The following is a 22,193-nucleotide window of genomic DNA, read 5'->3' as shown; positions in this document are numbered from 1 at the left end:
CTTGTGCAGAGGCTGACTCAGAGCCCTTCCTATGATTTCCTAGCTTGAAGCCATGGCTGATAACAATGTAATTGGCATTGCTCCAGTTGTTAATTATACCTGATCATTCTTGAAATTGGTGAATAACACAGCATAATTTTAATATCTCTTGGTTTAAAAGCTCACCAGCCTTCTACGTGAAGGAGCAGTGTCAGGTGTTCAAATTTTATGAAGGAGCTTTAAAATAGTCCCCTTTGAGTGGATCTGGATCTGCTCCATCATTTCCAGTGAAGCTGTTATTACTGGCAATAATGCAGCCTTGCTAAGATCAGAGGAGGCCCTAACAAGATTTTTAAATGCAAATGTATGCAAAAGCATCACATGGAAAAAGAGAAGTATCATTGCCAAACTGCTAAAATAGCAATTTCATAACAGTTTGACTGGGGAAAACAAAACAGGCCAAGGGAACTCAGGCCACTGCTAGTGACTGTGACAGAGCTCCACAGACTGCCACATCATTAGCTGGTTTCCAATACCTTTTTGTGCAAATTATTGAGCAGGAAGTACCTTTGAGGCTGGACATACTCTTATGAGCTAATCTATCACCAAAGGAAGAAGAGAGGATCCTCCTCTCTAACAAATGAACACTCTCTTAGAGCAGGCAATCAAACACCATGGCCACTCTAGGGTCCCAAACTGATGTTGTGTGGTATTAAAACTTATATTTATTAAATATTTTATGTATCATGGAGACAGATGTCTCTTCCAAATCTAGACATCTTAATTTAAAATAATTCTTTCTCCAGTAAGAATGCCTCTATGGGACTTAATACATACTGCCAAAGCTGTGAATTTAAGCTTCATAAGCTTCCCAAAGACAGGCTAACCCAGCACATCTGAAGCTGATTGAGGAGCACCAGCATACCCCTGCTGCTGGTGACCTGCAGAGTTATACTCCTGCACTCAGCCACAGGCGTTATGGCAGCTAGGGCTGTGATTTCTTCAACCGTCTCTGGCAAAAAATGGACATCGATCTGCAGTTTCTTTTAAAGCGTGAACACTCTCTTTGGGAGAGGAGACAAAACAGCAGATCATACTGGAGGGATCCATCAGGGAGACTTGGTTTTACACATTGAATTCCAGGGGCAAAATGATTCTACTTCTTCACTGGAAGAGATGCCTTCCCTGTCTAGTATCCTCTCTATGATATTAGCTGCCACAGGATATTAAGTTCTTATCAAATAAAACCATTTACCATTGCACTCTAATGGACTGAGCACATGCAGTAGGAAGGGCAGAGTGATTTATACTGGAGACTTACAAAGCTTTATGGCCTCCATTAATGGCAGAATGTAAGCCTACTTTTTGAGCTCCACATCTTTTAATCTATGTTTGCATTAAATGCCTTGCTAGCGTATCTGTATCCTTTTGCTGTTGTAATCCCTGATACCTCTCCGAAGCATTAGCGTGAGACTTGATAAAGCTTCACAGAAACCAAGAGGACTGTTCAAGAATAATATTTAACACAGAATGGTAAGCTTGTATAACATAAACGTGAAGCTTCATCAAAACCAGAAAAGCCATTTTGCAAATACACAGTAGATAGTGAACATCTCCTTATACTTACATGGCATTGCATGGTATATGCTGGGCCAGTACTGCCCACTGTCTCTCTTCAGCCAGACACGAACTGTTCTACAAAAGAAAAAAAACACAACACAGACATGAGGAAAAATGAAAAAGTAACCACGAATGAAAACAAAGTGGTGATGATGAATACACAAGACCTTCTTCAAAATTAAATTATTTTGCTGAGAGGAAAAATAAACATGCAACCTTCTAGAGCAGCCTTATACATCAACCTGATTAACCTCTGTAAGGTGATGAGGGTAGCCCATTCCTTGGTTCCACATAGTACGCAATATCTTGGCTGAACACAACACAACACTATTTAGAAACTGCTATGGGTTTTTGTTCTTTGCCTTTCACAAGGACTGGAACACCACTGTTCATTCAACACCTCAGACGAGGATTTGGGACATCCTAGGTAGCCCAGGAAACCACATCTGTACCAACCCATCCGGTCCCTTGCAGAAGCCTTCCCTCTGCTCTCAGGGTAGGCCTTGGTCCATCTGCTGCCTGTTGTTTTGTTGTTCTGCCTCAGGAAAACTTCTAAGCAAAGGAATGAGGTTCTGAGATTTTCAGCTTCTATTTACTAAGATTATGTCCTTTTGTGACAACAATGAGCTCTTCAGCTTCAGGACCTTCCCCTCTCCTCAGTGTACTCAGAGTGCTATCAGACGCCCATTGAGCATTAAACTGACAAAGCCAAACTCTTATCCTTCTCTGAAGAGGCTGATCAAGGCGACAGGCAGCCTGGCAGTCCTCCTCTGCCCCATCAGTTTGGAGTTGCCATCCTCGAATAGAGGCACCTTGAACCGCACTGTGCTCCAGGTCTCTACACAAACACATCTCTACCAGAAGAGAGGAATATATCCCAATGTATCTCAGAATTACTTTTGCTTTCTCATAATCATGTCATACTGGCAGCTCCCTGTCACTCAATCCATGCCCTTCACACACTTGAGACACCTGTTGCTCGTTTCCTGAGCGGAGGATCTGGACTGATATACCATCTGGGTCATTAAACATTTATTATTTCAGTCATCAGTGTCATCCCCTTGTTTTGGTCCAATCTCTGAAGCCTCTTTCTAATTGAAGCTCTCTCTTAACTTTAGTTCATCAGCTAATTTAATCATAACATGCCTAGTAACAGTGTCATCAGTTAAAGCAGCAGGCAACCAGTAATTTCCTGCTTGTTCCTGCATATCCCACTGACGTCTCAATTACAGCCAACTGTTACCTGCCTTACTTTTCCTCAAATCCTTATCATCGCCAATTTTAACTAGTAAACTTTCCATAGAATACTGTATTCCATGCGTTACTGATTTACACCAAATGGATTAACCTTCTCTAGAAAATTTAGTTATCCAAGACAGCATCATGTTAGCGTAGCACAATCGATTTTAACCCGTCATCCACTTCTATTTAGTCTTTTCCACCAAAGTTAGTATGCAATAGTAAATACAAGAGGGATCTAAAAAACTATTGTTAAACATAAGCCTTATTTTCCTGTAGAAAATTTATAACTTGCACTTGATAGTATTAAGGAGAAAAAAAAAACAACCAAGGATGGCTCTTTCCAGTTCATGAAATGTGGAAATATAGCTTATGGAGAAGACCGCATGGTCATTCCTACTGCTACCTCATTTTCATGGAAAAGTAGATTTCAGCCCTTTTTAGCCAGCAAAAGTTTAGAAAAATAGGTTAATATAATATAATAATGTAATATATTTTTATCTAAGACATCACACACACAAAAGGAATCTGAACAGAGATGCCATGCGATATAATAAAGTAATTAAAGAACTAGTTATCTGTCATGCAAACTTCAAACTAAGGGCTACACCACTATGTGTTCCTGGATTGTATATATCCAAAATGAGGTTTCTGCTCATCCTGCCCTGCATCCAAATGCATTTTTCAGCAAATATTTCAGAGACCTGCGTATTGGGCACTACACAAACTTCATCATTTTAGAAATGTCTCAAATGTACACTTTGACACGGGATGTGTCTCTAAAAACTATTTCACTGGGTCAGCAAGTCCCATGGTTACAAAGCTCTCGAAAATTACTCAAAAACATATAAAATTCAGTATAATTACCTCCTAAGTCTAACGGCCTTTTTGCAGCAGCTCTTCAGCAGATTTGAAGCAAAACCACCAATACTTTTGCAGGGACATTAAATCAGCTGATAACAAGGTTATCGTATTGTTGATAGTGATAGGGCCAAATCCTTCTGTCATTTCTTGCTGTAGCTGACCATAGCTGTTGTCAGAGTGGTACTCTGCATCCAGACCTTAGCACACAGGTCTGGGAAGACGTCCACAGCCACATGGTTGTACACCAGGTTTGGGACAGGGTCCAAAACTTTTGGGTACACCCAAAGGCGTCCACCTTTGCTAAGGAAGTGGTCACTGTAATTCTGGAAGCAGATCAGCTGCTCTGTTTCCCAAACAGGCAAGCTCTTATTAATGTGTTTATCCTCATCAAGTGAAGTTATCATGGGAATGAATGAGCGTGCATAAAAAAAATCATGGGATGAATCACAGAGAGCTGAAATAACTCAATATGAAACAGCCCTGAGGAAGCGCACCAATATCCTGTGAGAGACTTGTCTTTCTTGACCATCCCAATCTATATATTCAGTGCTACCTGTTTCAAGAGTCCCAGGCTTTGACAAAGTTGCCTCTCCTCTCCACTTTAAGGCACTGGCAGATAATAAAACCAGTACAACATCTTACAGATAATTCTGCTTGTTAAAACAGGACTATGTACAAGAAAAAATTCTTTCAAAAGCTGCGGGAAATAAAAATCAATTTTATTTGCAAAAATGGCAATAATTTGGATGCTTTGGGTTGGTTTTGTTGTTGTTTTTTAAACTGTAGCCACTGCAGACTTACTAATTAATTTGACAATTACGTCAATGTTAAGACTGTTAGATGAATGGTATTAAAACAAAAAAAATATTTTCTGCTTAAGTTTAAAAAAAAACCCAAACCTGGTGAAGGTTCCTAGTTAAGAGTGAAACTACTTTTACTAGTGTAAGCCTCTTCTGTAGGCACACAGTACGCTCATTTCTTTACATTGTCAAATATATTTCCATTCAGTGACTAAGTCATGCAAAATGAGAAACAAAGCATTCTAAGAATAAAAAGACTATGAAAAGATGTTATCTAACTCTAAGGTGTGTGAAAGGGAACATAACCAGCGAGTCAGTTCATGTAACTCATTACAGAAATACTTATCTCCCCAGTAAATCATTTTAAATAAAGGAAAACAAAAGATCTCATAAACAATTTATTTTAAATTAAGGACGATTACTATGCATATCTTCAAAACAAGCATCTGAAAGTTATGTTAAGTATTATAATGGAATTCCGATATCTACATAGAAGCTGACGTAAACGTAAAAATTCTTCCTCGTGTCAGAAAACAATGACTCATGATTTTCTTCTCTTAAGATCAGTGGATTAGATAAGGCGTTTTATTGAAAGAAGAAAATCTCACCTCAGTTCATTAAACTTTTCTGGGTAACTTTTTCTCAAAGTAGATTTGGGCTAAAGAACAAACTGCACCAACAGCTGAACTTGGGAAAAGCCAAATGGTCTTAGAAGAAAGATTTTCTTGAACAAAAATAAGATTTTTAAGGATATATGTCACAAAGAGTACTTGCTAGCTGTATGGTTACTGGACTTAAACACGGCACCCACCCCAGGTCAGGATCTGGTCTTCAACTGCTCTAGAGTGATTGAGTTGGCATCACCAAGGAAATGAGTTGTCCCTTCATTTTGTTGCCCCTTCATTTTGTTGCCAGTGAATTGGCTTGGAAAGATTTTTAAAACCTGTCAAATCGATGGATGCTCTTCTAGTCTTTTCGTAACAGAAATGATTTATTTTTAAATGAGACAGGCTATACAGAAGTAATTGCACCACGCAAAAGACAGGCTACGTCTTCATATATTAAGGGGATGTGAAAATGTATATTTTAAAAGAAAAATGGCTTATCTCTGCTATGCTCAAGAGTGTGTGTCTCAAGTCCTGGTGGCTGTGGTTGTACCAGCACATCTCAAACACACTGCTAGGCTGTGCAGGAGGTAGGCTTCAGCTGAGCAACTACGACTCATGGAGGTGCCTATGTCAACAGCAGCATATCCACCTCAGCATGGCAGCTCTGCGCTTCACCATCTACAGAAACTTATTCAAGCAGCGGTACGTGCCACGGTATCTTCTTTCCGATAAAGACATTTTGCTCATACAAATCCTAGCTTGCAGCGTGCTCAATGGACACCTGCAGAATGCTGTCAGGCAGGATGCAAGATTCTCTACTTGATCCCTAGTCTGACCTCAGCATCTTGTCATCTCACGGCTGGAAAACTCAGTGTCGCTTGGAGCTGTGAAGTTGAGTCTCTGTGACTGACTCATAGGCAGGGCTCTCGTCTTTTCTCTTTGGTGCCTTGTGTGAAATTAAGGCAAAGGGAAAAGAAAATACTGGCATTACATAGAGTACAGACATATTGGACATGTCTAAGCGTTGTCCCAAGAATGTCTGCGTGTTGCAATACTGTCAACTCTGTTGTAGGGAGATCCAACACCACCATTACCTAGAGAAACACATTATTCCTATTCCACTTCCTCCTCCAGAATATCCATAAAACTACCAGTTCTAATTGTGAGTGAAGAAATCCAATATATCAGTTCCCACAACAGATCCCTCCTGTCCTGCTTGTGAATGTTTTCCTTCCTCACTCCTGCCTTTTCAAAACATTTATCTTCGCTGAGGTGCACTTGTGTAATGCACTATCGCCTTCATGCCCCAGGCATATGCCAGCTGTATAACAGAGCGGAGGTAACCCTCAACACATACAGTTTACTACAACACTTTGTAGGTATTCTTGGGCTTCAGGAAATTGTTTTAAATGGCATTTTAACATACTCCTCATTATTCTTTATACCTTGGACCATATATTGTGGGTATTTTTGATCTCCTGTCTTGCCAAGGTACCAAGAGGGGTAAGTATCAAACCCAGTACAAGCTTCACAATGAGTTTTATTCCTATTTGTAGTGAGTACCTGGTACAGAAATTTTCATCTGTCACTCTCTAAGTTGTATGAGGCTCATGCAGAGAGCAATGCCTGCCCCATGCGCACTACTGCTCCTTGGGAAAGGGGGGCGGGTCATCAGTGCAAATGGTTAAAAATAAAGACATCCCCTTCTGATAGCTGTCCTAACCACAGAGCCAATTTAACACAGTTACAGAACAGTTTCCAAATAGGAAAAGGAAGACACTAAACTATTCTGGACAAGTCTTTAAAATGCTCATCTAGCTATTTAATTTATAGAAAAGAGATTAGGATAATACTATATCCAGGGTTAGTGCAGTCTGTAAGGTTTCAGGCATAACTAATAGAGTATTAGCACATATTCTCACCATAAATATATTGAAGTCTCCTTTACTGTTGAAACAAAAAAATTAAAAATCTTGCCTGTTCCTAAATATCCAATAATAGACAATTGAGAAATATTCAAAAGCCATGTCTCTCTGGAAACTAAATAACTGCATTGGAAACAGCAAAAGCTTTATCTGCTGTCATTAAATAAACATGACAATAGCAGCATTTGAAGTCCATGTACAGCACTGACAGTTTTACTGCCTTTAACAGAGAGGCATTGTCATTAGAAGTGGGATAAGGAAAAATATTTAACAACTACATTAAAGACACTACAGTACTATAAACCCCCCAACTTCTCGGGGGACTTTTCTGGGCAAGGGATGTGAAGAGATTCTAGCTCCCACCAATTAATGACATGAGCTGCTACTGGGATTTTCTGAAGATCTTTCATGTTCAGTGGCAGCTCATGAACCCCTGTCAGTGTACTGGAACCAGCAACAAGGAGTTTCGTTTCTCTGATAAATTTTGAAAGAAAACATATGAAAGCAAAAGTCAAAACCTGAACTGATTTCTGAGACAGCCTGTGTATCAGGGAAAACAAAAAGAAATTTAATAACAGAGTGTCGAAACCTCAGGCACCAAAAGGACTTTATCTAACAGGTTCCCATCCTATGTCCTCCTGAAACAAACAAACAAACAAACAAACAAACCCAAACCCCCAACTCCTCCACACTATCACCACTCCCAAAGCCAACCCCAAAGACTCAGGAAAGTGTGTGTCTGTGTCTCTCAGGCTCACCCATGCTAGTCCCCACAAAGCCCATCACACAAATCTGACGGAGGGTTCTGCATAAACCCTATGATTTTGGGGCAGATTTCAGGTTCTATTTCATTTTCACTGATTTTGATGAATAAATGTGCAATTTAAAACAAACTAATCAAGGGTTTACTCACTGGACTTTTTCTACGACTATGAGACAGCGTACAGCTGTATACAGTATACATCACTGTAGATCTGTTCAAGGTTCATTCGTATTAAAAAAGGGTAGGTTCAGTTTCTAAAACGAAGTGCAAGAGCTACTAGTTCAGAGAAGGGGAGAAAATATGTGTAGAAAAGATTAAAGAGTTTTGAAGAACAGGCTTTTTTAGAGAGGTTCTCTCTTAGCAGCGATTACGTCAGGGCATTTCTAGAAGATACAATATCTTCATTGTAACCTCAGTCTGTAACTCAAGCATCATGCTTCCTATAAAATAAAAGCCCTTTGAGCAATAATTGCGCTCTACACTCTGTATGCCTCAAGCCCTGCAACAAAGCCATAGGAGCAGTATGGTCGGCTTCAAGAGGAAGCTGGGCCAGCTCCCAGCAGCCAACATCTTTGACATCCTACTGTTGTATCCAAAATGCCACTGCCATTGCCACCAGGCCAGCAACCCTTATGCACAAAGCTCAGAAGCACCAGAGAGACACGACAGCTGCAAGGGAGCCAAACCAAATAATGGCTGCATGCAGTCCTAGACGTGACCAGCACAGGGAGCATGCCAAAAACTCCATGGACCCAGCTGGATCTGGTAGTAGTTGCATAGGCACCAACTGTACTGGGGGAAGAAGTCTGATGAATCCTTGAATGTTAAAGGGCACTGTCAATCCCATCCAGTGATATAAAATCCCCCTGCTTTGAATTTATCCATGCCTAGGCTAGTAGAGAATGTTTTTGGTGAGGTTCATCACTACAGCAATCTCCATGATAATGATCCATGCAGCACTTGTCAGACGTGGTCGATAAAAGTCCAGACTTCTCATTTCTCCTCCTGCCACAAAACGATGATGCCAGATGCAGAATTTACAATGCAAGCACCCACCTGATGCTGAACAGGGACCTCAGGAGCAACTCTACAGCCTGGTGCAAAGAGTAGGGTAGGGGGAAACGCACAAAGCAGTTCACTCATGGGCATCTTCAACCATCAACTGCTGACAACGAATCTGATTTTTGCTACCGTTGATGATCCTCCTTATTAAATCTAAATAGTCTTATTTGGTCTCCTTCATAATCCTCCCCTATGAATGTCTCTTGCCTCATCCATTCTCAAGAGTCACTAGTATAGTTTATTGGCATGGACCCCAGAGAAAGACCCTGATCCTACAAAAAATAAAATATAAAACTTTTGATCATGAATAATCTCATTTTGAGGCAACATCTTCAGTGAAGACAGGGAATGAGCTACTGAAGAGTTGTACAAACAAAGCTCAGAGGTTAATGATCTTGCAGAGCACTTTGCTAGTTCCTTTCTGCGTAGAAGGAACACAGTGGAAAAGTCTGGGAATAAAGCTCAGCGTAAAGGTACACTAGGGAAGAAACTACAGATTTAAAGTGCTGTACAATTACCATCTATCTACAGAAAAAACATTGCACAAAACAGTATGCCAAGTAATCAGGCAGACAGACTGAAAGGCAGGAATTTTTCACCCAGAGCTTACGCAACATCCTAACTCAAACCATGCTTTGTAAGATATTTCCTCATTTAATTCATGCTGCCATAAACTAAATGCAAATGCATATTGCATAACAGGGAAAATGTCAACGTTTTGGTAGGTTATATGCAGCTATAGAATTGCACGGGTTTGTCAAGGAAAAACTGTTATAACCATCAGTGGTACTTAGACCTAAGAGAAAGAGACACCACTTTATTTAACACAGTTTTGGTTTACATAGAGGGCTTTTTGGGTATTTTGTGGGAAGTGACTAGAAAACAAAGATTCACAGGAGACAATCTCAGGAGAAATGGATTTTAATGACTCAAAACCAAATGATAGCAACACAACAGTTTTACTACTCAGCTGTGAAACAGTTTCCACCCATTTTTCAGTTCTCTGGACAATGAGCCACGCAGTTCAGTGATTTTTTTCCAGTTACCCGAGCACATATGCCTAGAAGCAGTGCATGCTCTGCTGTTCAGGCACTGGACCAAAATCAGATTCTGACCATTTTCCACTGCGGAAACTTTGGGCAAGTAAAGAGAGATCCAAAAAATGAACCAGAGGTCACAACCACTGAAAAAAATATTGTGTTACCTTGAGGTTACTAGCACTGCTCATCATGCATCATATAAAGCAGTGCAGTGAGTACACCACATTCCAGCATAAATGCTGTAGGGAAGCTAATTTTATCTGCAAATGCAGGTAAATGCAGGGCTGGAGTTCTCAGTGAGCATCAACCTACAGCTTTGGAAATTATTAGACAACGAGTGTTATATCACACTAGGATTTTTTTTCAAGCAAAGTCTTAAAATTATCTCCTTCATTAAGACCCGTGCATCAGTCTTCCTTACAGAGCTTTGGGGTAATAAAATGATCTTCATCCCTCCCTCTTGCCCACAGACCTCACCCGCCTACGCCCCACCAAATGTGCTTCCAGAACAGATGCAGCTTCTTGTACTGATTGATTCCCGTTTGCATTCGGGAAGCATAAACAGACAACCTTTTGAAGGTAATTGCATTGGATGATTTAATTATTGCAATCCAATTACTTTCACCTCTTTCCCACATTCAAAAGTTTCAGTAATGGAAGTTATTAGAAAGATCCTCATTAGATTAAAATACAGGCCTGCTATGCAATAAGTGACTCAGTGGAACCATGCTAAAAATACCTAGTGGATCAACAATTTGCAAGAAAGCAACTCTCCAGCTCCCCTCTAAATTGTCCACATAGCAAAGGTGAAGAACGAGAATGTACCAGGCCATCAGCCCGCTTCCAGCTGTCCAGTAGGAACATCTGTCCAGAAGAATACAACCCTTTTTTTTTTTCCAAAGCTGCGATGAGCTATCAACTAAGTTAGTGACAATTTTTAAGTTCTGCATGCTTCACTCTGCATAAAAGTGAATTCATTACTCAACAGATGAAAAAGTAAGCTTATGCTTTTGAATCTATGAAGCGAAATCTGGACCTATCCATTTTCAATATGCATAACACCAGCACGACATTTCTTAGAAATTGTATTCATATATAGGTTAATTTACAGGAAGAGTTTGATATTTGATCCCAAACACTAAACTAAGTCCCTAGCTGGAATTTACAACAAACATAAACGCTAGTATGTTGGAGCAGAAAGAATTTCCTTGGATTTACTCTTCTTTGCCGTTCTGGTCTGAAATGATACCATGACATCAGTAAGAAAACAGAACAGCACCTGGGAGGAGAGATGAATGCAGAAGAAAAAAGTCTGCAAGTAATAAAGGGATACAGAGGAAGACAAGAGATCCTGGCTCAAACAGTCATGCCCTTAGGCCTCAATCTATTTTTCATATAAATGTTTTCCTTGGTTAACTATACACTGCAGCATCTAGTAATTTATGCCTTTACTGCGGGGGAAGGAACCCACATTTCCACATCCATAGGATGATGCTCTCTGTCAGCGTTTTAATTTCTGGATGTAAGTCATCTGCATCATCCATTGCTAAAGACTAAATTAAATCATTAACTACTTCACTGCTTCTTGGAGGATATTTGATGTATTAAACAGTATAACCATTCATTGCAGATATTTGAGAATCTTAGTGTAAGGAAAATAGGGTTCTAGCTGCAAAAAGACAAGAGCATGCACAACCTGTAAAAGTGTTATTTTCCACTGACAATATACTTATCACACTCAGTCAGAAAGCACCCAACATTTAATTTATGCAACACAAAGTTGTAGGGGAAAACCTGTTTCCTGGATTTGAAAAGAACATCAATCATATCCCGATGCAAATGAACCCCTTTCCAAGCAAGAAGCTGTTAAGTCCCAACATCCGCAGTTACCATAAAGTTGTTATCTGTCAATTTATACATTTATTTCTGTTGCTATGTGAACTTTCACTTTATTTTCTCTGGTTTTGTACTTCGTGCAAAAAAACCCCAAACAAACAACCCACCAAACCCAACCCAACCCTCACACCGCTATGGTATAGGTAAGTTCCTTAGCCGACAAATAGGACAATCAGCCGGTCACATGCGGCTGTAGATGCTGAAGTCTTACTGAAACACCCTCTCTAAGAACAGATAGGCTATTGTATTTCAAATATTGATGAACAATTATGGCACTGTTTTTCCAGAGACAGCAAACACATCTACTTGGAATGTATTTGCGTACTCTGCACCACAGCAAGGCGCCTCTGGAAATGCTCTACTTTGAGAAGGACTTTCTGCAGAGGAATCCCATTTCCAGTTCCTCCAGTTTACCATTGAACTTGAACAATGATTCATGGGTGATAAAATGTTCCCTCAGCTTTTCTGCTCATTGCTATTTTCCTCTCAGGGCAGCCTGACTCAGAGATGTTTTCACCGTCCTCGCACAAACCCAACTCTCTCCTACCTGCTTTGCTCTGCTAGAGGAGGCAAGAAGCCACCCTGTTGCTCTGACCCAGCAGGACAGCTTTGGTTGAGGAGTCATGGTACTCTCCAGGAAGGAAAGCAGCAAGCCTAGCAGCTTTAGTGACAGCAAAAAGGGACGGAGGAAGGAGGGCAAAGCAATGCAAACCCAACCCTGTCCTGAAAGGTTTGCTCTTCAGCTGCAAAGGAACTGCAGCCCTGAAGTGCCTTGCCAGGGGTTCTCAGATTTCTTCTTATCACACATACTGAGGAGAGTGTCGTGAGGTGCCAGCAAAGCCCAGAGCTCTGATTCTGTAATTTAGAGGTGATCTGGCATTTCAAGGGCTTACAAGACAGTCATAGTTTGTCACCTCTGCATTTCCATAGGAAGATGGAAATCAACACAAGTGAAAAGAAAGGGTCTTCAAATCTGTATCACAAGCCTAAACTTTTGCTTTTATTATTAAAAAAATTCATCTCAAACGTGTCGTCCCTCTTCACATCCAGCTACTTCTTTCATATAACCTCGTTACAGCCTTCCCATTGTTCAGCATCAAACTCCATGCTGTGCTAATTTTATTCTATCATCTTTAAGGTAGTTAATTGTTAATTTCAATGAACATCCTCTTGCTCTTGTGTTACAAGCTTAGAAGTTTCTTTTGTCTCTACTTTCTCCCCTGATTAGTTGCTGTGTATACTCCTATCATTTCTTACATGCTTCCTCTTTAAGGTAATCAATCTTTCCAGTCTCTTGGGAAAGCTGTTCTTGTGTCCTGTTCTCCTTACCTGTCTTCCAGTCCCTCTAATGAGACAATATCCTGTCTGAACTGGCATCTTCTGTACTAAACACAGCAATCCAGACACAGACAAACCTGATGAATTATAAGAGCATTATCATTCTTTTCTTTATCCATCTTCTCCCTGTACATACCCTAGCAGTGTTTGCTTATTTGGCAGCAGCTTTACATGTTTTTTATTCACACTGGCATGATTTAGAAACTTACAAAATATGGGTGAGAGAAAAACGTATATTTATCAGTATTAGATTTTCTCTGCAATACACTGCTGTCCACTTACTATGTTCTCCTGCAGTTCTTCACATCTCTCCAGACCCAATCAGCTTATCTGCTAATTTGGAGCAGACTGCACTGGTAGGGGAGGGAACAGAGGATTTGCCAGCTACAACTTCTAAGGGCAATCCCAGAACCACATGTTCCTGGCAAAGAGAGGTAGAAAGAAAATGATAAAAGAGAGAAATAGGCAGAGGCAATCATGGGCCACAGAAAATCTTGAAGGTATACAACACACTTTCTCCTTGTGAAGATGGGACAGGAAAGCCACATCTACTACATAAGTGTAGGGAGGACACAACCAACTCCCTGCCCAGGTATGGAAAAATACACTATTTGAATGTGAAAACAGTGCAATATATTACAATGTATGACAATAAAGACATCTGATGGAATTGTGTCCGATAGGAGGCCACTGCTTAGGTGACTGCTACCCCTCCACCAAACCCGTAAAGCCTGTAGCAGCTACTGTTTATTTATCTTGTCATTGCCTTATAGGTAACTTCTGCTTTGCAATAAGGGACAGCTTCCAGTTCATGGCAAAAGCATCAAACATTATTAGAAACCCTCTTCTAGCACCTTGTTACTAGCTTATTTCACAAACTTATTTTTGTCTAGAGGGTTACAAGAAGAGTCCTCTGCAATTCCTGTCCAGATGCTGTCTCAGCTTGCATTCTCCAGATCTTTATTGCTGCCATTCATAGAGGAAGTATCAGTCTGATCTTGGAAGAAACAGAGTTGAGGTCTTGAGAAAAAAAAAACAGCTCAGCTGATTTGCCTCTGTTTTGCAACCCCTCACATTTAAATCTTATTCCAAGCTAATACGAAAGGCAACATCCTGAAATTCAAAAGCAGAAAGTTCTTACTAGGTCATGCTATTAGGCATGGTGATGACAATAAAGGTCTTAATATTTATATATTCACAGAAATCAGTGATTTGAGGCAGAGTACTTTCAAAGCAAGGACTTTATATCATTGCTGATTTAACTACTGAGCAACTGTACACATCCACTGGAAAAAGCTGATCAGCTTTCCCCATCCTGAATAAAGACAGGATTCCTTCCTTTCAATAAGCTCCTGCACCAGCCTGCCCGAATTCAGACAGGTAAGGATTCTTGAGCTCACATAAAAGAACACTGACAGATATGGAGATTACAGCAGATGCAAACCACTTCATAACACGTACCACAGAGCTGGCCTACAACAGCAGCACAGCAGGTATGAAGAGTACATCATCCACTGTGCTACACCATCAGAGACAGCGTATGCTGCATGTAAGCACTGTACCACCCACCCCTATCACAGTCAGGATGGTGCTGTGCCTGTTACTACTATTAGCGAATCAGGCAATCCTTGTTAAAGTAAAGTAAAGGTGTGAAGATAATAAGCTATTCTACTAGCAACAAGAGGATGATTCGTATGGTTTCTTTTTAGGAAAGGATAACTTGGTGTTAACCAAGATCACACATCACCAACCTTTGAGTTAAGTAATATTTTCCCAGTGGCCTGAGTTACGTGCGGAGGGGTTGCATGCACATGAACACAGCTTGTTCCACCCCACTTAATCCAGAGATGTTGCCTTCCAGCAGGAGGCCATTAGTTAACACAGGCATGGACAGTGCGAAGAAGGTGTCTGAAATAATGACTTTGGGCTATTGGAGGGCCATTGAAAGCAGAGGATGGCAGCAGATTAAAGCAGACTAGATCTATCATTGACCTTGGCAGAGGACACAAGATTTTAAATGGTAATACAAGGTAGAAGACAGCTAGAGACCACCCATTGGGCAAGTAAATCCTTGTGCTATTAGTTAAAGCGTAAAATCAGATCACAGCATCTGCCAGGGAAAAACATGAGCTGAGATGGGTAAAGGCAGTACATAAGGGAAGGGTCCTTTATGATCCTGCTGCCTTGCAGGCTCAGCACTGCCTGAAACGCTAAATCAGGTTTGTAATTCTGGCTCAGCTATTCACAGGTCAGACAGGATTGCTTCTTACGCGGAGGGCAGGGAGGGGAGGAACAGCTTTCCTTGCAGACAGTTAAGCTACTATGCAAAAAGGCTGAGACGATACATCCAGTTACCTCAAGCCACGAGATACGCTTTCCACAAACTAAAGCCCACTCTTTTGGTTTCAAAATCCATGTGTGTTCTGCTGTGTCAAGCAGTTCCTCCTCCCACTCTCCTGCTCTGGTATCTGAGACATGCTGAAAACATCCAGGTGGAACGACCTGACAGTCCAGTAAGTCTCTTGCACATGTCATATCTAATACAAATGAATTGTGTCTTCTTATCAAACACACACAGTGAGCTTTGGAATACACAATTTGTGAGCAGTTATCAAGAAATGTAAATCATTAACAATCTGCAGCAGTTATAGCAGTTTACTTAATTCGGAGATGTCCCAACTACTGAGAACCCGGAGGGAGGTAGTACACACGAAAGGCAGTATTTTAAAAATTTACTCAGAGGCCAGTAGCAGGTAACAATTTTTATAATCAATTTTTATTTCAGTTGGAGGGGAAGAGGGAGAAGAGATTAGACAGAGCTGTCCTGTGGACAGGGTCTGGCCCCTAAAACAGATCAGCTGGACAGCTTGCTCTAAATCATGCCAATAAACAGGAATAGCAAGTTTACAAGAAAGACCCAGAACAGTTATGACCTTGAACACTGCAGTGAACAAAAGGGTTGTTTTGGAAATACACACAAATTTTCATCATCTGTGCTGCACCATATAAATAAATGCAAGCTAACAAAGGCTCTTAGAAATGCAACAACCAGATCATTTCACAAATGCATCTTTTCCCCCCTGGCACTGCACCTTTAAAATGCTTCATTCACATAAGTCTGAAAGACCAAGGTTTGTCTTTGCTTTTCCTATTGACTATTTTTTGTTGTTGTGCCAGAGCATTTAATAGTTTTGTTTGATCAAATTTTCAAAAGGAAAATATTTCTGTAGTCTGTAGAAGGAAAAAAAAGCTCATGGCATGGCAGCTACATGCTAATTAGATGCCACTGAACATTGGGGATCTACATCCTAGCTTTCCCAGTGGTCAACCAGTAACCCCTACTTCAGACATAGGACCCAAAAAGACAGTCCAGTAGTGTAAACTCCAAATCATGCACTTAAAAGCTTAGAGAAATTTTTCCCATCAGTTCTCCCAGTCATCCCACACTGTCTGCTCCTCTGGCACCCTTCATTTTTATGCACATTTGAACCATGCTATTTCTCTCCCCAGAGTTCTGGCTCCAGCACTCTGGTTCAGCAAGGGATGACAGTGATTTGCAAGTCCTGAAGACTTGGCCTTTTAAAAATACTCATGCTATTGGCAAGAACATAAGCTTTAGATGCGTATGTGTGTGTGAAAGGTGCAGATACTCCCTCTGCATCCCAGTCCTTCTGTTTTCAGGAAACACCTGTTAACCAGCAGATACCAGGCTACCAAGGTCACCTCTCCTTGGCAGTAACAAGCCTTCAGCATTTGTGCACCCTCAAGCAACTGCAGAGGTAGCCCACATACCTGCTCAAGCAGCTGTTGTCTCTTTCCTCACTAAGTCAAACATGGCTTTGAAACGATCAGGCAAAGGCAAATACTGCCATTCCCTCCGTTGCAAAAGAAAGAATCTCTTCCCATTTGATTTCCATTTCTCTACTGCTTGCAGCATCCCAGCCCACTCCCCATCACCTGAAAGGCATCACACATTCACCGTCTCTCAATTACTCAAAACAATTGAATGCATTTTAATAATATTTAAACATGTTTAAAAAAATCCATTAACAAACTGGGAATTATTATGGGCTGCTGATGGGAAAGGAGCTGCTGGAACACAGAAGGATACAATGGGTACTTCAGGTTTTCAGAAGACAACATCTGGCAAATAAAAACTGCTAAACATGCCAAACACCTTTCACATCACCAATGCTCAAGATTATTTTAATCAGATTTCTGGTGCCAGTGTTTTTCCCAATCCAAGCTGCCCCATTTTAACTTTTCATATCAGACGACTGCTTGATATTGGTATTTAACAGCAGTCAGCATTAGGATGTGCAGCTGCTCCAAGAGTTCATGCAGGAAGGAAGCAGCTGTCCTTTTTTGAATTTCTAATTAATAAGACAGGGTCACCAAAAGAATGAATAAACAGGAAGGTGAGGAAAGGAGAGAGTGAGTTGAAAGGAGCTGTGTTAGAGATAAAACATGAATGGGAAGAATAAGCAGTAGGGAACAGGTTATAAAGTATGAATGATAAAAAGCCTGCAGTAGGGACAGCAGCGAGCAGCTGGCTCGGTAATCCCTAGAGAAGAAAACTGAAACAGCACAGTATTTTGGTAATAATCTATCCAAATTGAGGCAACAGGCTGAAGATGAACCCTTCAAACCTCAAGACTCTCCATGCATCCCAGTTACTGGGGTGGGGTATCAAGAAGTCTGCATGAAGTCAGCCCAACCCCAGAAGGGAGAAGTCCAGCTTCATACTTTGTATTTATGAAGCACTGAGGCGGTGTCAAGAGTCAAGAGAGGGTAATGAAAAGCCTTCCAGTTGCACTTGACACCTGAGTATTACCCTGTGAGCAACCTCCAAATATCTAACATGGAAATTGTTTCCTACATTAAGGCTTCTCCAGATAATGCACTTCCACTTACCTTGGTACCTCACAGATAGGATGTTCTGGCTGTGCTACTTGGGACACTAAATCCGTTAGGCTGTTATCACTTTCCTGTTAACAGGATTTTTTTTTTTTTTTTTTTTTTTTGGCATTTAAGGCAAACAAAGGTTCACTATCTATCATTGCAAAATAAGCATAGAGGAAAATAAACGATAGTTTGAAAAAGGAAGTCATGACCAACGCAGACTATCTGAACTCAGTTTCAAGTGATCTTTTCCCAACCGCATACTGCAAAATTTGTACTTGAAATAAAACATTTTCACTGTATATTTTTTCAGGGAGAGAAAACGTTTCACTTCAATTGCCTTCCTCTGAAATGCTCATGGAAAGTTTCAAGTCTCAGCACTGGCTCTTCACAAGTTTCTCCTCTTGTTCCCTCCCCAGCTTGAGTCTCAAGAATAAAACATTTTTTTGGTTCAAAGAAGCTTAGCTTTTGAATAAGTAAACACACACCACAGAGTCAAACTAGGTCCTGTTCATGGATTATTTACAAAATATTACTATTAGTCAAAATTAAAACCCAGATGTTTGAGACCCTTCCAAATCAGTCCTGGACAGGTAGAGAAAGCAGCGCCGTAACCCAGCTTCACAAGAGAACTTAAGGACAGGGATACCAAACACCAGCAGGTCTAAGGTAAGGGCCCAGGTCTGGGAGCGTTGCTCCTACTGAAGAGGTAGGTACTCAAAAATGGGACTTTCGTTAAACATGGCAGTTCAAGCCACCCAACGCAAAATGCCAAGTGTGTGAAATCCCATATCCTCCACAGACCTGGACATACTCCTGCAATCCTAATTGGGACTGTGTAAACACCTGGCTCCCAAATGCTCACCTCCTGACACCCATTTTTACTCCGTAACACTTTAGCTGTAAGAACAGTCAACTAGGAGGACAAGGCAGGCTATAAGATCTCCTGAGCATGCAGAGATTGACACCACCCTCCCCAGAATCAAATCTCAAATACGAGTTGGGGCAGGGGGGATAATTAAATAAGCGGTTGATGCTGAGTCAGCTGGTAGGATGGACATTAGCCTGGCCATTTTCTCCCCAGGAGACTCAGAAGTCACCTGTACCTGCTAAGTTCTTGCAACAGCAACTAACCACTACAGAAACTTATCAAAGCCACAGCAACTAGTTCAACAGCAGTTAAAAACATAACATCGAGACTGGATATGCACCAACAAGAATTAAACTTCTCTGCAAAGGAGGATGGATGATCATATGTTCCCTTCCTCTACAAAGAAACTTTCAATTTCTACTTTCAGCTTCAGCAATTGATTTTTTTTCCCCCCAATTGCCTAATTTTTTTCAGATAATACATAACCATAATGTGTCGCCAAATGACAACACCAGTGTCACTCCGATCTGTGATTTCAGGAAACAATATCAATTTAGTTGCATAGGAGGAAGGGGAGCCAAGTTAAACATCTTGTTCTGTTTATTTCCATGTTACTTCTGCATAATTGATAGCTATCCATAATTTAAGTTTATTTGACTCCAAATCTGCCTCTGTCTCTCTCTTAGTATCTGGTTAAAATTGTTGTTTCCATAAAATTTGATGCAATGGAGGCCGAGTAGAATTTCTGTTTGAGTCCAGAGCGAGAAAGTGCAATCTTGTGGTTCAGCAAAAGCAGTAGATTTTGTAGAAAAATACTATAAAGACTGCTATAAAACCTTTGCGCCCTGAGTATTCAAAGTACACATGATTCTAAAGAAATCTTGTTGCTTTCTTGATCCTCTTATCTTGGACCTTAAAAAAGCAATAATAACCTTATAACAATTTAGAGCTGGGCTAAAATAATCTGACACAATTTCCTTAGTATCAGAGGATGCATACCAGAGGATAATTTCAGACCAACCATCCTGAGAACAGTCAAAATTATATTAAAAACTTACCAAGAAACTTTTCGTAGAAAAGGAGTAAACACAGAAGGCTCTTATAACAAGACATTCCACACAAGAAACCCAAACTAGAATATATAATTTTCCTCACAATGCAGGAGGGAACAATAACGCACCATGAAAGATGAGGAAAACCCAACACTCTTCACTACTGGAAAGCCTGGCTCCAAGACACAAAACCCAGCTTAGCAACCTGGGCCAAGCTCAGGAGCGGGAGGAGAATGCAACCGCCATGGGGTAGCGCCATGCCAAAGAGTGTCAGAACAACAAGGCTACATCCAACACATATTTTCTGACTCCACCACTGCCCCATCCCACTTAGTGTGTCAGTGACAGGTAAGGGATGCCGATCATCCTCCTGCCTACCGCAGCAGCTGTAGATGCACTTCCCCAGTAATGCAAATATCAGCTGCGCTTCTGGAGCGCTCATCTGATCCGCCTCACAATGAGGTCAGCAGTAAAACTCTCAAATGACCCCGGAGCAGGATGAAACCAACCCCGATAATTTTAGTGTTTGCTTATATATTGAAGCAAAAGCAAATTACTACTTCTTCCTAATGGGAGACACATCAGTGTCCCCACATTAGTGGATAAAGAGGTGGGAAAAAAAAGAAAAAAAAAAAAAAAGGACTGAAATAAATACCATATGAATCCTAATCCTCAACCAGCTACCCAAATGGAAACAGCCTGTACAAAAATAAGCTATGCAAGACTACAGAAGAGAGACTTTCTCTCCACAAGCCTTTGCCCCAACGACATATGTAATTTCTGTTACATTATCAGTGTCAGGTAAACTGGACAAGGCAGAAAGACCTACTTAATAGTTACAGAACAAGCATCTCAAGCTGTACAGTGCTTTCTACTGCAAACATGTTTTGAAGATTCCTATACTTTTCTCAGGTAGAGAGCTCACAAGCTACTGAAGTAGCACACTTCCTCTTCTTGGTTCCTTTGTGGCATCACCAGTTTTATTAGGAAATGAAAGTTTCTTATCTTCTGTCCACCTTGAAGCTTTAATACAACCTTCATATCCTGTTAAGAGTTTTCTGTAGTCATTTGGCAGCAACATCAAAGATCTTATTGAAGCATTCATTACATGAAAAGATGTATGTGTGGAAAACAATGCTTGGAGTAAGGTCTGTGGCAACTGTATGCTCAATTTCTTTCAAGTAGTTTAGGGACTGAAAGGAGCAGAAATGTCATTTTTATGACTGAAGGTCTTTTCAAAGATGAAAAGTTTAGGTAAAGCCTCCCTGCAGAGGGTCTCTGGACTTCCTTGATCTTCTCCAAGCTTTTCTCTATATTTGGATCACCTCAATGAAGAATTCTCTCTTCAGCACATAACACCCAACTATATATGTGTTTCAAAGGGGTAGATGATTAGTGGCTTGTATTTCAAAATTGGGCATTACTACAGCTTAGCTCTATGACTTCAAAAATACAGGACCAAAGCTTTCACTTGGCCTGAAACAGCAGAGGGACTGTCACACTTATCAGAAGTGAAGCCTGGACTCTTCTACTGGCAGTATGTGGAGCAGCTCCAGTGCAGATGCATTGGCACCAAGCCCACTGTAAGGATGTCACCCTAGGACCGTGTAAGCAGGGAACAAGCTGGTGTGTAAAGAAATCCACGTCCAGTCTCCCAGACCTACAGGACATGATGAAACAACGTGCTTCTCAACCCAGTCAGAGATACATCCCTGGGTGTCAGAAACAAAGGCTCATGGAGACAAATAATCTTGACGGCTGTTGAGGAACATGAGGAGATGTACTCAGACAGGTTACAGGTCCAATGCCTGGGCCTATGGAGTTGCAGCAAGAGAACACAGTGGTCTGACCAGAGGACGTGGCCACAGAGGCCACGAGTGCCACTTCTGTGCTCCAGCTGGGTTCCAACCCTGGCTGTGGCCTCATGGGTTGCTGGCCGATGTCCCACGCAGGAATTTGGTGGTGCATGCATTTCTTCTCAGTATTGTGGCCCTGGGAGACCTGCCCTCCCCCAGACATCTGGTTGAAGTCAGCCTTAAGAATCTCAAACTATTTTTGGTCTCAGATTCAGACTTTTTATTAAACTTATTGTTACAGATCTCAAACCAGCAGAAATGTTTAGGCAGGCAGACCACTTTTAAGGGCTGTGTCTTGTTTAAACTAGCAGCTTTGGGTTGGGTTGTGTTTTTTTTTTTTTTGGTTGGTTGGGTTTTTTGTGTTGTTTTTTTTTGTTG

The 22,193-nt window shown here is 41.0% G+C and overlaps 1 protein-coding gene across 2 annotated transcripts in view; it reads right to left on the bottom strand.

Annotated features, from left to right (window-relative positions):
* WDFY2 (WD repeat and FYVE domain containing 2) overlaps nucleotides 1-22,193 on the bottom strand; it is a 67,155-nt gene that overhangs the window by 31,265 nt on the left and 13,697 nt on the right. The window contains exons 1-2 of one of the 2 annotated variants that reach the window (XM_074566418.1): nucleotides 13,417-13,450; nucleotides 1,607-1,674 (exon numbers count right to left, since the gene is read on the bottom strand). In XM_074566418.1, the coding sequence (XP_074422519.1) occupies nucleotides 1,607-1,613 (7 nt within the window). In that variant the 5' untranslated portion in view covers nucleotides 1,614-1,674; nucleotides 13,417-13,450. Of the gene's footprint in view, nucleotides 1-1,606; nucleotides 1,675-13,416; nucleotides 13,451-22,193 lie in introns of those variants that run through there. The other variant, XM_074566408.1, reaches the window with a different exon arrangement.

The sequence above is a fragment of the Larus michahellis genome, chromosome 1, assembly GCF_964199755.1.
Source record: "Larus michahellis chromosome 1, bLarMic1.1, whole genome shotgun sequence".
NCBI classification, from domain to species: Eukaryota; Metazoa; Chordata; class Aves; order Charadriiformes; family Laridae; genus Larus; species Larus michahellis.
Note: the sequence above shows the minus strand (reverse complement) of the source record. Positions and strands in the feature narration are given on the sequence as shown.